The sequence below is a fragment of the Neodiprion pinetum genome, chromosome 4 (assembly GCF_021155775.2).
Source record: "Neodiprion pinetum isolate iyNeoPine1 chromosome 4, iyNeoPine1.2, whole genome shotgun sequence".
In the NCBI taxonomy this organism is placed as follows: Eukaryota; Metazoa; Arthropoda; class Insecta; order Hymenoptera; family Diprionidae; genus Neodiprion; species Neodiprion pinetum.
In genome coordinates this window covers 21,773,763-21,789,112 of record NC_060235.2, presented here as the reverse complement: position 1 = coordinate 21,789,112, position 15,350 = coordinate 21,773,763, and the positions used below count along the sequence as shown (strand labels likewise).

General features: G+C 36.1%; 2 protein-coding genes across 4 annotated transcripts in view; one reads left to right on the top strand and one right to left on the bottom strand.

The window, feature by feature from the left end:
• Positions 1-6,423, top strand: part of LOC124216532 (lachesin-like) — a 108,490-nt gene extending 102,067 nt beyond the window's left edge. The window contains exons 5-10 of the mRNA XM_046621108.2: positions 1,109-1,237; positions 1,591-1,728; positions 4,770-4,919; positions 5,062-5,127; positions 5,206-5,325; positions 6,127-6,423. Coding sequence (XP_046477064.1) covers positions 1,109-1,237; positions 1,591-1,728; positions 4,770-4,919; positions 5,062-5,127; positions 5,206-5,325; positions 6,127-6,302 — 779 coding nt within the window. The 3' untranslated portion in view covers positions 6,303-6,423. The remainder of the gene's footprint in view (positions 1-1,108; positions 1,238-1,590; positions 1,729-4,769; positions 4,920-5,061; positions 5,128-5,205; positions 5,326-6,126) is intronic.
• Positions 6,424-10,761: 4,338 nt separating this feature from the next.
• LOC124216655 (limbic system-associated membrane protein) overlaps positions 10,762-15,350 on the bottom strand; it is a 110,888-nt gene continuing 106,299 nt past the window's right edge. For 2 of the 3 annotated variants that reach the window (XM_046621453.1, XM_046621455.1), the window contains exons 9-10: positions 13,359-13,424; positions 10,762-12,908 (exon numbers count right to left, since the gene is read on the bottom strand). In XM_046621453.1, the coding sequence (XP_046477409.1) occupies positions 12,724-12,908; positions 13,359-13,424 (251 nt within the window). In that variant the 3' untranslated portion in view covers positions 10,762-12,723. The remainder of the gene's footprint in view (positions 12,909-13,358; positions 13,425-15,350) is intronic. The other variant, XM_046621456.1, reaches the window with a different exon arrangement.

The following is a 15,350-nucleotide window of genomic DNA, read 5'->3' as shown; positions in this document are numbered from 1 at the left end:
CGATCGAAGGTAAAAAGGAAAATAATCGGAGTGCAACTGAAGATCGCGATCATAATAATGATAATATTTCAATTAATTATTTGAGGGATATCTTGAATCTTTTTCTCACTGTGCAATCCCTTCTCTCCGAGTTAGATACAACATGTCCAAGTCAATTATCGCGCGGGTTATAAGCCGTCGGCCTGCAGGATCGGACGATAGGCGATCAGAGCTCGCTGAGCTCGGTGATTAATTGCGATAATTACGCAGGCACGCGATGACTCGAAAAATATATGTATATAGAATGGGAGAGAATGCGGAAACAGCCTCGAAGGCTAATAAGCGGCGTGCGTGACGGGCTGATAACGTCGTGGATAACCGATTTCTATCCGCCTGTCAGAGGCGTCGGCACTTCGTGACTCGTTCGTTCAGGGACTGTGATGGGAGAAGAGGAGGAAGAGTATTAACTATCGGCTTGTTAAAAGCACAAGACCGTCGTTTTCTCGACATCTTCTGGCAAATGATCAATTTCTTGAAAATAAGATCGATACGAAATCGATTTCCGAAGAACATAAGAATACCGTATTTCCAACCCCATCTCGAATGATGGGAGTAATCAGTGTATAATATAAATTATGAAAATCCCGAGTCGGCGTCTGTTCCTCATATTTTGGACAAAACCGATGCAAACTCGGTTATCATATAGGACATAAAAATACCACTTTCCAGTTCAAATAATTCACTGTATCAGGAGACTGACAAAGAATCATGAAAGTCCCGAGTCGCTCTTCGTTATATTTTAAGCAAGACCGATTTTTCGGGAATAAGTTCTCGATTTTTTGGTTCATTTGATAAAACGATTTTTTCTGAAATCGAACGCTATCGGAAATAAAAAATCTGAAAACTCACTTTACGAGTATGCAATTTGAAAAAATCCATATGACAAATCTGTCCCACGTTATTTATTATTTATTTTAAACATTTTTTCAGAGCATCGCCCAAAAACAATTTTACTCGATCCCATCCCCAGATCCGTTCTTTTATGATAAACCGGTCGTTCCGAATCGGCTGTGACAGTGGAACTGGAAGAGGAATGATAGAAACGATTTATCGTGCGCATATTTTTCAGTCGCTTCGGTTGAAGGACCGTTCTACAACATCACGAGGGTTAATCGCCTGCACATGGGTGCTTATCTCTGCATCGCATCGAACGGCGTTCCGCCCTCGGTGAGCAAGAGGATTTCCCTGATAGTGCACTGTGAGTGTCACCGATTGATTTTTTTAATTTCTCCGTATGTCACGTTATCCTTCGCTTTCTTTTTTTGTAAACTTCCAAGTTTCAGAATTTACCTAAGGCGCGGAAGTGCTTTTTGTTTGCAGCATTTTCATCCCGGTTGGAAGACGAACGAATTTTTTCGCATGTTGCAGACACGATTTGCAATCTTAATCGATTCGCTTTGCGCGTTTAGTTTTTTTTTTTTTTTTTTATTCTTCTAAAACGAATCAACAACGTCTTCGGATGAAACGTCGTATTTATAGACACACGTTTCTCGTTCCGGCGACTTTCTTCGTCTCATTCAATCTCCTAACGAGAATTCTTACTGATTTCAGTCCCGCCGATGATTTCTGTCCCGAATCAGTTGGTAGGGGCTCGTCAGGGTCAGGAAATGACCCTCGAATGCACCTCGGAAGCCTATCCAAAGTCCATCAATTATTGGACCAGGGAAAATGGTGAAATAATAACAAAGGGTGAGTTCTGAAAATTTCAGTATCGATTAAATGAAATAACGGCATTTTTTCCGTTTTTACTTTTTCCATCAGGTTTCATTTTCAATATTTTTTCGGCTGAAAAAAAGAGCAACAAAATCAATACTGTTCGGTTTTCATTTGTTTTATTTATTTATTTTATTTATTTATTTATTTTTTTTTTCTCTACTTAAGAATTCTCCAGTTTATTAACACTCACACTGCACACACTGGAATTTTATCAATATGTCGAAAATATGAAAAAGAGAAAAGTTTCTTTGCATATATACGACAAAGTGAGAATGAAATTTCATCAATTCTTGCCTCTGATCTTAACTTCCGTAGCGTACGAAAATAAGCGAAACTGATTATTTACCTTTAAATTCAATTGCAATTGACTCGTCCGCTGATAAATTAGGGGAACTTTAGCGGCAGACGACGCGTTTCGATTTACCGACGACACGCGGGGCTCGAAGCGGAGGTGGAAATGAGGGATAAGAATTCCGCGGCAAGTTGTACACGAGTCGAGGCACCCTTTCTCTAAACCGGGGCCAATTACACCGACGACATCGCGTGATTAGGGCCACGCAGGCACGGATGTAATTAGAACCGGGGCCAAGCGACGCGTTTCCTCAACGCAACCCTTGCCCCCATCCTCAATAATTCAACTCACTCCCATTCCACTCGCAACTACAATCAGGAAACAAGTGAGAAAAACCTGGTCCCTAAGGTTTACAAGAAATTCCGAATTCTCACGGCGTCTGAACAATTTTTTCCTTATCAGGGATCGCAAAACCGAATGTAAAGTTAGCGAGAAATTTGGAATTCTACGGGGTTTAACGTTATGAAAGATTTTTTCATGGTGTTTCGAATATTCCTAGATTTGAGCTTTATGCTGCGTTGTCTACCTACATATGATTTGGTCTTGGAATTTTTTAGAAATTTGAAATCGTACGGGGTTCTGAAAAAATCTCTATTGTGTTTCGACTATTCCTATGGGGTTTTATGGGGTAAAAAAAAAAAAAAAAAAAAGTATTATCTACCTACATGATTTATATTTATAACAGGACGTGTAAAACGGAATGCTAAAACGCGTGCAGTTTATTATCACGAAAATAAATATTCGTCGGAGTTATCAGAAAACCTGATTCGCGCGGTTGGAACTTGCGAATTTCGCCCGAGGATATCTCGCACAGTTCGACCTGCACCGTGTATAAGGTACACTATTACTCCTAACGCAGTACCGATAAGGCTGCTTATACCCGATACCGTATATCTCAGGGGCAAATACATCGTCGTAAATACATCGGCATGGCGTATATAGAGATCCCGGTCGTCCACCCTCTTGCTCGATAACGAGACGATGGCGTGACCTCGAAGCTCCAATTTTTCCTCACCCTTCGAGCTTTCCTCTCGCCATTGTTTTTCCTCGGTCTACTTTAATCCTTCCTATTCTTTTTTCAAACACATTTTTTCACCCATATGATCTACACACTTCGTTAATCGAGAAATGAGTTTTTAATGTAACCTCGTTTCTTTCAATGTATCTTGTTGACTTTTTATCGAGAATTAGCGATACGATGCAGCAGCCGTTTCCACAAAAGTAATCAACACCATCAATGCGTTGTTCTTGGTTTCTTGACCAATTCATAAATTCTTCTTTCTCTCTCCGTCGCCGTTCGAAGTTTCAGTTTTTGTCGGTGCGTTAATTAAAATCTCTCATACGTAGAGAAAAAAGAAAAGATCACAAACAAAAATACGTATGATTTTAGATTCGTTACTCGGTAAGCTGCGAGCAAATTAGCTGCAGCTGCTAATTATCACTTCTATTCGTTCACGACGCGGTTGTGTTGAGAGAGCGTGACGTCGGATGTTAAATTCAAAAATAACATTCTCTTCGACTCGGAATCGAGCTTACCTGTATAGATGTACGTTCTTTCTTATAATGGCTCGAGCAGCGTAGCTAATGTACCGGGAGTTATACCGGAGCATTGAGATTCCGCTGCATGCAACGAGTATTAATTGTTTCGTTTTCTACTTCACGGCATTATTCGTCTTCCGTTATGAATATCCCTGCAGTCGAGCATAATTCAACTCGAGCTTATTAGATACCAGGGTTATAACAATAATAATGACAGCAAGAAAAGCAACCGTCATGTATGATAATAATTGAAAACATGAATAATCGCCGTAACAACGGGTTAAATAAATGAAGGAGTGCTTTTTCACAGGGATTTTTATGCAACCGACGCTCTACTTCTACCAACTTTCTGTGCCAAAGCTTTTTTTTCTCTACGCTACGATTTGCAAGTTTTTTTACTCGACCGTTCAATTGTTTTATTTATTTATTTTATTTTTTTCTCAGTGAAACAAGATAAAAAGAGAGAGAGAGAGATTTCATTTCAATTCATGCAATAATAAAGTGCAAGTTATAAAACACGAACGAAAGCGATTCAGCCAGAAATAAAAACTTTCTTGTTCTCCATAGCGGAGAACTGATGCTGAAGGATTATGAAATGAGTAATGAAACATTGTTTTATTGTAAAAAATAGTAATTTATCAGGGTTTGATATTTTTTGCCGATTTACGCCGGTCCTTGGACCGCAGAGAAAAAAAGGAACAAGTTTCGCAATTTTGTCTCATCTTTTGTTGAATCTGCTACGCCATCTCCTAGGCGTGATTCGAAGCTTTTCACGGAGCTTTTATTCTCCGGCAGACGGTACAGAGAATGTATAAGCTCCTGTGAAAATTTCTTTAATACTTGGCGGAAGCGAAAATTACAATTTAACCACTTTCATAATAGCGACGAGAATGTGCGGAGGGGAAAAGACATCGGGGACTGAGAGCAAACTACAAAACTATCCAAGTGGAATTATTCAGATGTGTCTATAATTATTGCAAAAATTATTCAGCCGTTGCAGTTGCTTGATAGAAATTCAAATTTTTAATTTTGTTCCGTACTTTTCTATCGACCGTTTATAATTTTATTTCTTTTTCTTTTCTTTCAAACCTTTTCGTAAGAGTATCGGGTAATTTTGTTTCAGGTGATAAATATGAGCCGGTACTACACGACAAGGAGTACAAAGTAACGATGAAATTGACGATAAAATATGTGTCGGTAAACGATTACGGATCTTACAAATGCATATCGAAAAACTCGCTTGGCGACACGGATGGCAGCATAAAATTGTACGGTGAGTTATCCTCGGAAGTGTAATAATTTATCTTATTCTTACCTCTCATTGATTCTTTCAACTTCTGCGTTACATCGCATTTTTCGAATCAATGAACGCGCGATTACTTTTAAATACGTACAATCGGCGTTTCTCGCTGCAGAAATACCGAACCCGACAACCCCGAAGCAAAAATCAACGACGACGCCAATTCCAGTCGTCAGCAAGGGTGAGCTTTTTCCTTCTTCATCTTATTGTAAATTTTTGCCCCTCCCAATATTTTAATCGAATAATATTTTCATCCTAGCGGTGGAGAAAAAGCAAAGAACGAGACAGAAGACTCGTCCGAGTCCAGAAATATCCCGACCCAATGAAATCACCGGCGAAATTATCGACCCCTCGCAACCCGCGGCGAACAAGGACAGAGGTGAGAAGGTGGAGAAGGAAATAAGAAAAAAAAACACGAAATAACAATAAGAAAAAAAAATTATTTATCGCAAACTCTATACTTGCGAAATTGATTGTCCGTCTAATTTCATTCTTCGCTTAATTCGAATCCATTTTTATTGTAATCGTTTGAAAATAAATACGGATTAACTACTTTCAGAATTTTTTAACGGTATTCTCTTCGTCATGAACTTCAGATTGTCTCTGATTATCCATTGCCTGATGAAAGAAATTAAATCGAACGCTGAATGAAATCAGAAATTGGGTAAAATCGATACTTTTTATCAATTCTATTACGAGATTATCGTACCTTGAGTATTTACCAGATTATTGTAACCGTAACCCCGCGAAGATCTTTCTCAGAATAGAAAAACATAAAGAACTAGAATTTTACACAAAGGCTTGATTAGGTGTCGATGCTTCGTTTGAAATCACTTGAAAATTCTTTAAAATCTAGTTGATTCGTTCGATTTCATTCTAGAATGCCTCCTTTAATGCAAGAAGAAGACTATTTTCTAAAATCTCATTGAAACAATATTGCTGTTTTTCTTTCAGTCGACCATTCGGTGTTGCCATAAGTTGATCACAATGAAGATCGGTGCAATATTGTAAAATATGAGTGTTGTGGAAAATAGCGCGTTCTCAGTAAAAATCAGCCATCGTAGAGTGAAATCGTAAAAATCCCAAAATTGTAAAATCTGTCCAGTTATCTGTGTGCAATAAAATCCATAAAAATTATCGACCCTTTGCGAATGAACCCCCTTATTAATTTCACCCCTAGATATCCGGCTTCGGGATCGACACGAGGATTCGGGCGGCGGAGGATCCGAAGGATCTGCACCCCGAGACGAGAACACTGCTCAGTCAATGTCGTCGAGAAGCGCAGCGATTTTGGGAACCGTCGAAACCCTCCAGGCGGTGGTTGTCCTGGCGATGATGTCCGCGGTGATGACGTAATCATCGTCGTCCCCGACAGGAAATTAGTAATAAAGAAGAAAGAAAGAGAAAAAAAAAATTCCGCGACGAAACAAAAAGACGAATCAAAGTTAAAAGCGAAATAAGAATGAAAAATTTAAAACGAATACTCGCCAAACTTCCGTACATTCAAAAGAAAATATGAAAGTGGAAAAAAAGACAAACACGAAGAATTGATAATTCGGGAATTCATTTTTTCTCATCTTATGCAATGAACATCCAATTCTCTCAGCAATATTTGACGATTGTATAATTTTCGCATCAAGCTATTCTGATTTTCTTGTCAGTAAAAATTCGATATGAGCGTCGCAACTTCGGCAAATACGTATACGCGAAACAGTCGAACTGATTAATTAAAGTCGATAATTAGAACCTGATTTATGCAATCAAGTATGGAGTATTCGGTTTGATCACTTGTACTTGATTATTTTATTTCCTCGACTCTTGCCTCGTCGCGCAGCTTCAACAATCTTATATCGTACGAACGAGATGATAGAAAATCAATCAATTAACGCAACTGCGACTACAAAATGATTTCAATTCTTAAAACTACGTTTTTTTCTGTAATCATTATTCCAAAACCGAGAATTGTATAAATGATTTTCGAGCGAATCACCCGATGATTTGCCAAGGTACATGTAAATATTGATTATTATACACCCGTCATAGCAATGTAATGTAATGTATATCCGCATGTGAATATATATAGCGTGAAATAGAATTACGGTTATAGATAGATCACAATCCTACATATTTGACCCGTATATTATAACGATCATGAAATAGATGTAACAGGATATATTTGTAGTAAGAAAATTACACGGAAGAAAAGTATTAAAAATATGAAACAAAGAAAGAACTGAGCGTAAGAAACCAAAAAAAAATGCAGAGAATATAATTGAAGACGAAAATAATGAACAACACGATGTTTACTGTCGATTATAAAAAAAATTCCATTTTCTCCGCTCGAAATGGTGAAATTGTGGTTGATTTTTTGAGTCGCAATTTTTCCGGGCTGTTGAAACCTCTTTTTTCGCAATAAAATTGAATATTATATTATATTAATATTTTAAAAAATCGTGAGAGCAGGATTACGGATGTAAATATAACAAAGTTTAAAGTATATATATATATATATATCTGTATGCACACCTAAATAAGCATTAGTTAGTCTAACAACTAGTTGTTTAAAACGCTGTGTATATATAGTAGCAGTGCTAATTATATACGCGGTAATACATATGAGTAGAAAGTAAGCGTGGCAAGCGAATTAAGCGGTTAAAGAGAGAAGAAGACGACGAAAAAAAATGTCAGAGTGATACGAAAAAGCGATGATGAATCTATCTATTCGCAATAACGATATAATGTGTATATATAAAAAATCAGATACATATATTAATTGTGATTTTGAGTTTATCATTTTCTCTGAATAAAAATTTTATACAATAGATAATAATAATTGAATGTGGTAAAACGAAGAGCTTGATCGAATTCACTTTCCGTATGAAATAATACAATTATTATTATATATAGTTAATGAAAATCTATATACGCTAATCTGTAAGATAAATCTCATGTCCAAGTGAAATAATAATATAATTTGTATCATATAGAATGTAGATTTGAAAATGATCGCCGCATTATTTGAAATCATTTGATTGAAACGATGCAATGATACATATTTTACCGACAAATGCGGTACAATGCATGTAACATATTACGTAACATATGGATGAAGCATAAATTATGCAACAATAAGAAAAACATGTAACGTAACATTGTAAAATATATAACGATAATGATTTCATGATGATGATAATAATAATAATAAATATAACAAAAATAAAATTAATGATAATAAAATAGTAATAATACCTTTGTGTACGATAATACATTATACATATAATATTGTATATAACGTGTTGTTTTATTCTATATTATATATGTATAAATGTATAGTTCTAATCGTCAATTGCAATTTTCATTTCATTGAGCAATGACAAATGAAAGAATAAAAATTCCCCGCTTATGATTCCGGACGAGAATCGCAATCGCGTGTTTTCGGGACAGGCGAAAGGCATAAATTCACGACGTCATATAATTTCTCCGTTAAATGCTAACCCCGTAAAAGTCGAGTGCGCAGGATTCAAGTGAGAAATCAGTTGAAGTAACGCCTTCGACGTTGTTACGAGTGCAACTGTACCGCGGAAGAGTAACGCTTCAAATTAGTTACGAAATTGTTACCTTACTCCGCACTGCGGAGAGTAAAAAACCAACCGACGCTGCGGTCTCCGACTTTATACGGTGTAATTTGTTGGCCCCAAGATATTCTTGCCCGAGCTATACGCTATAAAATTGTCCACCTTAAATTACCCTCATTTACGATTTTTTGCTTGTCTCATTTTTATTTATTCCTTTTTTTTCGTTTTTCTTTGCTGCAAACTCGACGGAAGAAACAAAATTAAAGAACGAAGAAACGAATGGAAACTGGAAAATTATTTAACAAAAGTAAATGAGAAGAATTTCAAAATAGTCAAGTGAAGAAATGGGGTGCGATGAAAATTTTTTTCAATCCTGCAATTTTTTATCATTTAATACGCGCGTCAATTTTTTTCTCAAGAGACGAATCTCCGCAGAGAATCGATCATCAAATTCGCTTCGATAATCGCAACGCGTTATGAAATGATTTTTTTCTAATGCTGTCGTTAAAATTCTTTTTCACAACGACGGAAAACTTCAAAATTCATTACCGCCGTGTTTCGAATTTTTGGAATGCGACCTGAATTCCTTGAAAAATATTCTGCCTGAAAAAATATAGAAAAAAAGCACATTTTCAATTTCAAATATCGTTTTTGGTACAATTAAGCACCAGCGCATTCAATTAGTTATAGTTCATAGTTTAATTCGAAGAAACCTGAAACCCATAAACTTGCAGCAGTCAACTCGACTCTTTTAGTCCAACGCATTAACAAGACCATCGGTATAGTTCATTCCGCTGTAACTCTCACTTGTGTGAGACGAAATATTTCTTACGGTTCCCAGTAATCGAACACGAATCGGGATACAATTCCGAAATCGAACAACGGGTGACAATTCGTTTTCAGAACATTACAATACGATATATATATATATATATATATATATATACGGCGATGAGAAAACAGATTTCCGTACGAATTCGTCGATTTTGCAGAACCGAAATGAGCTCGACCCGTAAACCATACAGGGAATACATTACGAAGTTTACTTCCATTAGTAGACTGGATGCGGTGGCGTCGTGCTATGCAATTTAACGTCGTTATCTAGTATTGGTACTCGGAATATATCGTCGTGCACGCGGTGCTGAACGAGTAAATATTGATCAACCGCGGGTTAAAATTCTCCGGGAACTCCTGCAAGGTACGGCAATGGCACAAATGGGTGTAAACGGAGGACCAACGAGTGCCTGAAAGTGTTCTGAAACTTTTTAAGCTACATTTTTTAGCTTGTCAGAGAGTGAAATGATATTCGGCTGCTGGATGAAAGTGAATTCAGCATTCAATTTAACAACAACGTATCGGTGATGGATTTTCCCGATGTTAAAAACGAATCGTCAACCATTGTTCGACTTCGCAGTTGCATCGCGATTTACGTTCGATTACCGATATTAGGTGCGAACGGTAATCGTAAGAAATCTTTGCTTTCATACAAGTGAGAATTATGACGGAATGAATTATACCGATTCACGTCTGATTATTTTTGTACAATATGACAATTTCGACTCAGCATGTGAAGAAAACGCAGTTTCCAAATGAATTTAAAAAAGCTCAAAGTTTCTTTCTCGTTTCTGATCCCTGTGTTTGTGGAAATGAGACAGAAGAAGTGGCTACACATGAAAAAACGGTCGGCTGATTTCGCGAACGATGTTTTACTTCCTGTGAAAAAAAAGGGAAACAAAAATTCCGGGGAAGATGGGATATTGTAGGAGTGTTATTATTAGCGTAGCGAAACTTCGCAGCCATTCTGAATTCGGAATGGGTATCATGAGCTTTCCATTAGGCTCGACACCCCAGAAAAAATCCCCGTCTTTACAAGCCACTGAGAATTGAAAAAGCCCATCAAAAGCTCGATCTCTCGCCTCCAGTGATCGTTTTATTTCTCCCTAGAGCGTTGAGCTTTTTTTTTTTAGAGAGTGGTTTCATGCGTTTTGTGAAATAAAAAAAAAAAAGTTACTCTCTTCGTTAATATTTTGCGATTCAAACGATCTGATCACCGTTTCTTTTCGATCTCTGTTTTAGCTTCGTTTTTCAACTTCTTTCTCTTTATTTACAAACTTCACCTCTGTTACTTGTACAAATATAATGCATAGCGTATCCGTCTTAAATAAATAACCCTATCGTATAATTATATTATGTTGTAAAACTAATTAATCCTCGAAAGCTTTACATTTTCGCGCTATTAACGCCGTGTTATTGTTAATATATATTATGTATTGTATGATTTCTTTGTTTCTCTGTTTTCTTAATTTTTTTTTTTTTTTTTTTCTTCACTTCTTCAAAATCTCACAACAATAATCCAGCGTATAAAATACTCGACATTTTAGTCTGGTGAAATTGGTATATCAATGATGTTTTCATTATTTTTACTCGTCATTGTTATATTATATATTTGTCAAATTTTCAACAACTTTGAAAATATTTTTCTCTCCTTTTGTGGTCTTGTCGCGTTTCACTTCGATAATTGATCAAAGACAAAATATTGTTTTTTTTTTTTTTTTCTTTCATATCAAATCAATTTTAGATTTCACTTTCTTCCTTTTTTCAAACTTAATTTGCACGATCATTCGGTATTGTTTAATTGCTCTTATTCTTCTAAAAGAAAAAGACTCCTTCTTGCCAATTCTTTTCTTGCCTTTCAGCTTTTCGTTATCACGCATTTTGTGAAACCATGAACGAAATAATTACGGTACAATGCAACTTGTTAGTTATAATCGATGCCTTACATATTTAATACACTTAACTAATTATTACAGGTAAGATATTATGCTATATTAGGTAATGTATAATAAATATAATTAGACAAGCTCTGCACTTTCTCAAGGTAAAAATCACACGGCAGTTAACGGTATATATTATTATTATTATTATATAATATCATCAACGTACATTTCTCGCATCACGCTTTACCATTCGCACTTCTATTATGGCGCCTAATTTTATCTTATTTATTTACTCGAGTAATTAACTATATTCTTTTTTTTTTCTTTTTTTCATTTTTCTATTTTTTTTTTTTTTTTTTCTTCTGCATGATTTCATTTATATGATACACAATGCTGGTCAATTTGTGGCTATATTTATAATTATCCCCAGTAATACAGAGTGTCGGTTGGTAAAACCATCTCGCGATATTTTTGTTTTTCTCCATACCTATTTTCTCTTTCATTTTTCTTTCTATTCAACTATTCTCTCCCTCTTTTATTATCATTAAATTTATGCGACATTTTCTAGGCGCAAGACGATTACTTTTTTCTCTCACCTTTAAACCTCTCTACTTCAACTTCCTACTGCTTATTATACTCTGATAGACGAGACAAAAAAAAAAAAAAACAAATGCGTGTTTTGAACTTCATTCTTTTGTCACTGAGAAAAATTATAGGCATGAAATGCGAGTTGAAAAATTTAACGCGACGACATTTTTCATTCGTTCTTTTTCAGTGTGTAAAACGGTTAAAAATGTGTGTAATTTAATAAATCTACATACATGTATATGTACAATATGAATGACCGATTAAATGAATATAAGAAAGATCGTATAATAATAAATCAGTCTAAAAACCGAGGTGAAAAATGTTCTGATCGGATATTTTGTATAAACGCGATAAATAAAGTAGAAGCGTTTGTCGTCTTTTTTTAAAACGTATCAATGCCAATAAAGTTTCAAACGACGATAACGTGACAAATGGAACGTTGCTAATTTTGATGAGCGCATATATATATATATTATGTATAGTCCAAAGGAATCATTGAATAACGGCGCTATAGTGAAAATTTTTGCTGTCTTTATATATTATACAATGGTATATGATAATGTTATTGTTGTTGTTGTTATTATTATTATTATCATTATTATTAGTATTTACATAATTATTACATTATACAAGCGTATCTCCAGCATGGAAATGGTCTATTTCCAAATACCTACAACGTGTTCTTGCGTGTGTTTCGTGTGATTTACCTACGCGTCATATATTCAACTGATTATACCGAAAATACTTGTTCTACTCGCGTTTCGATCCGTGCGATTACAATAGATACATATTTTGAGAATATATATTGCGACGTTTCTGTGTCGGTTGAACGAGGTGAAAGTAAAAACGAAGGCAACTAAAAGCCTTTATTACTTTTCTCTATATTCCTAATGTTTCTCAGGCAGGAAGCAACTGCGTTTGCAAATCTCCAAATAATCTGCGTTGGCTCAAAATGGCAAAAATCAGCGACGAAAACAGCGTCGAAGTCGCTGACATTCGACCGCGAGAATCCGCCCCCGAAGTCTCGTCATAATCCTCGTCGTCATCCCTTCCATTTTCCTTACGACCTCGCAGCTTCAGGTCTGCAAAATGCGAATCGAAATGTTTGATTTTCTACGAGGGACAATAATAATCGACGAAAGAGCGGAAAAGAAATTGGCAAGCATAAGTCGTAAGTCATTTTTTCCCTAAAAACTTGAATCAGTGCAAGAAAAATAAAAAACGGGTGAAATCGGAGCTGGAGAAATGATTACAAAACAATATTTACTCGATTGAATTGTATCGCAAAAATCTCTCTTTAATGCAACGCAGTAGACGGTTTTTTTCGTTTTCTTTTTGCAAATTGACTTTGAATTCATTATACTTATGAGCCATAATTGATTCTTCAATTTCTTTTTTTTTTTCTCCTTTTTCATCTATATATTCCGAAGTTGCCAAACTTTGTCCAATCGATTCGATCTACTCTCAATATCTGAATGAATCTGATATAAGAAAAAAAAAAACAAGAACAAGAACAAAGACACGATGCTTACCTATTTTTTTCAGAACATTCGGATCCCCGTCTACGTAATTGTTGCCATAATTTTTACCCATTTTTCCTAAAACAAGAAGAACATACTGCATATAAATATGAAACCGTGCGAAGCGAGACAAATTGAAAGATGGATTTTCAATGATATTAATAAAACTGAAAATTGGCAAATTTTGTTTTCACACGAACGGCAGATCAACCTTTTCATTGATCCAATTCGCAGATCGGACGATTTTCTCCGCCCATCATAATTTCCCTAAATTTGAATACTTCCCAATGGATCGATCGATCGGTAAAAATCGATCCACATCTCCCTTATTTACCCAACATCGGTTGTTCCGAACGCGGATTGATTCTGTCAGTATAACGGATATCGGTTAGAATTGCGTGCCTGTATCGTCGATCTGCTCAAACAGGGCGGATTTCATATCCGGCAAAGCCGTGTCAAGATCAAATACCGAGAACACACGGATTCGCACATACGTAGGAAAACGCACGCGTGGATTGCAGCAGCGTGTCTCGTCGTGGAAGCGATTGAAAACCGATACGGCATATTGATACGTATGCAACTGTTGCGAATATATTATGGATATTGCAGTGCGCGTCGAATATGCAGTGCTGCAGACACTGTCGATCTGTCGAGCCATCCGTCAGAATATGGATCAACGAAATTTCATGAAAGTGGAACTGAACGTGTTTGGGCTAAATTGTTTTTCATTGCCCTGCAATTCCTCAACGACATCGCAATTCAATTTTCCAAATTTTGTCGCGATATTATTTCTTGAACTCCGATACGAAAATTAAACCCTCGTTTTGGAATTTTGGAAAGAAACTTTTCTTCATTTTGTGCACAAATTATGATCAAATTTCATACCCTGGCTTTTTTTTTCCTACGTCGGAATCGATTCTTTATCGCGGATTTTAAATCGAAATAACATGTAATTTACAAGACGGAATATTTACTTCGCAAACTAGTCTTTGTTATCGTAGAATTGAAGATATTTGTGAATATTATTTCCTCCCTATTATTTGACAAATTCTCGATTATTGAACTGTCTTTTTTAATAACGTTCAGGTGGATTTTTTCTTCGAATAATTTTTCTTCGTCATTTCCGCATCTCTTGACTGAGATTCGCAATGTGCGAATTAATACCGCGATACTTTCCATTCTTTAATATCGTTTATTTACCGCAATTTCCGCCTCGTATTCGGACCCGTTATTTTCATAACGCGAGTTAAGCCGCATATTCTGTAGAAATCTGCACAAACGTTTCTTTTTCGCTTTAATTAAACTCCCTGTTTGCAGCTCTTTCCTTTTAATCCTGTCTTTCATCGTCCCACTTTCCCATCCCCTCAGCAGCTCTTTCTCTCTGTTTTTTTTTTTTTTTTCACATCTACTTCGTTACATTCTGTCTCTCTGTGAAAAATCATACCTACATTGCATACACGTGAATATTTAAGACCTGTAGAAACGAAACCTTCAAACTATTTCCTCTTTTTCTTTCTCTTCTTTCTTCCTTCAACCTTTTGACGCTTCGCATTTCAGTTTCGATCTTTGCTAACCAATCGATCGTTCGTTCGCGAGAGCACGGCGTATAGAAAAAGAAAAACAAAAAATTTCATCAAACCATACGAGGCAAAATGTGAATGTGAAAAATAAATCGCCAAGCTAAATTACAAGCGAACAACGATTTTTCGCTTTGTTATTATATTTCCCCCTCCTAATTTTCTTTATTCGCTCGGTTGGAGATAGACAACGAAGCGGAGAAGACAGACGCGTTAAGCAATCCCCGAAGGACAATTATCTCGACAAAATTTTACACCGTCTATGTACTTATATACGCATACGGTACATAAATTGCTGCCCCTTTATACTTTATATATATATATACAAGTGTGAGTCAAAAAGACTTATTCGCATAATGAAACTCGTCGCGTAATTTCACGATGACGAAGTTCATCATCCTCTCATCCCATTTTCACCCTGCATGGA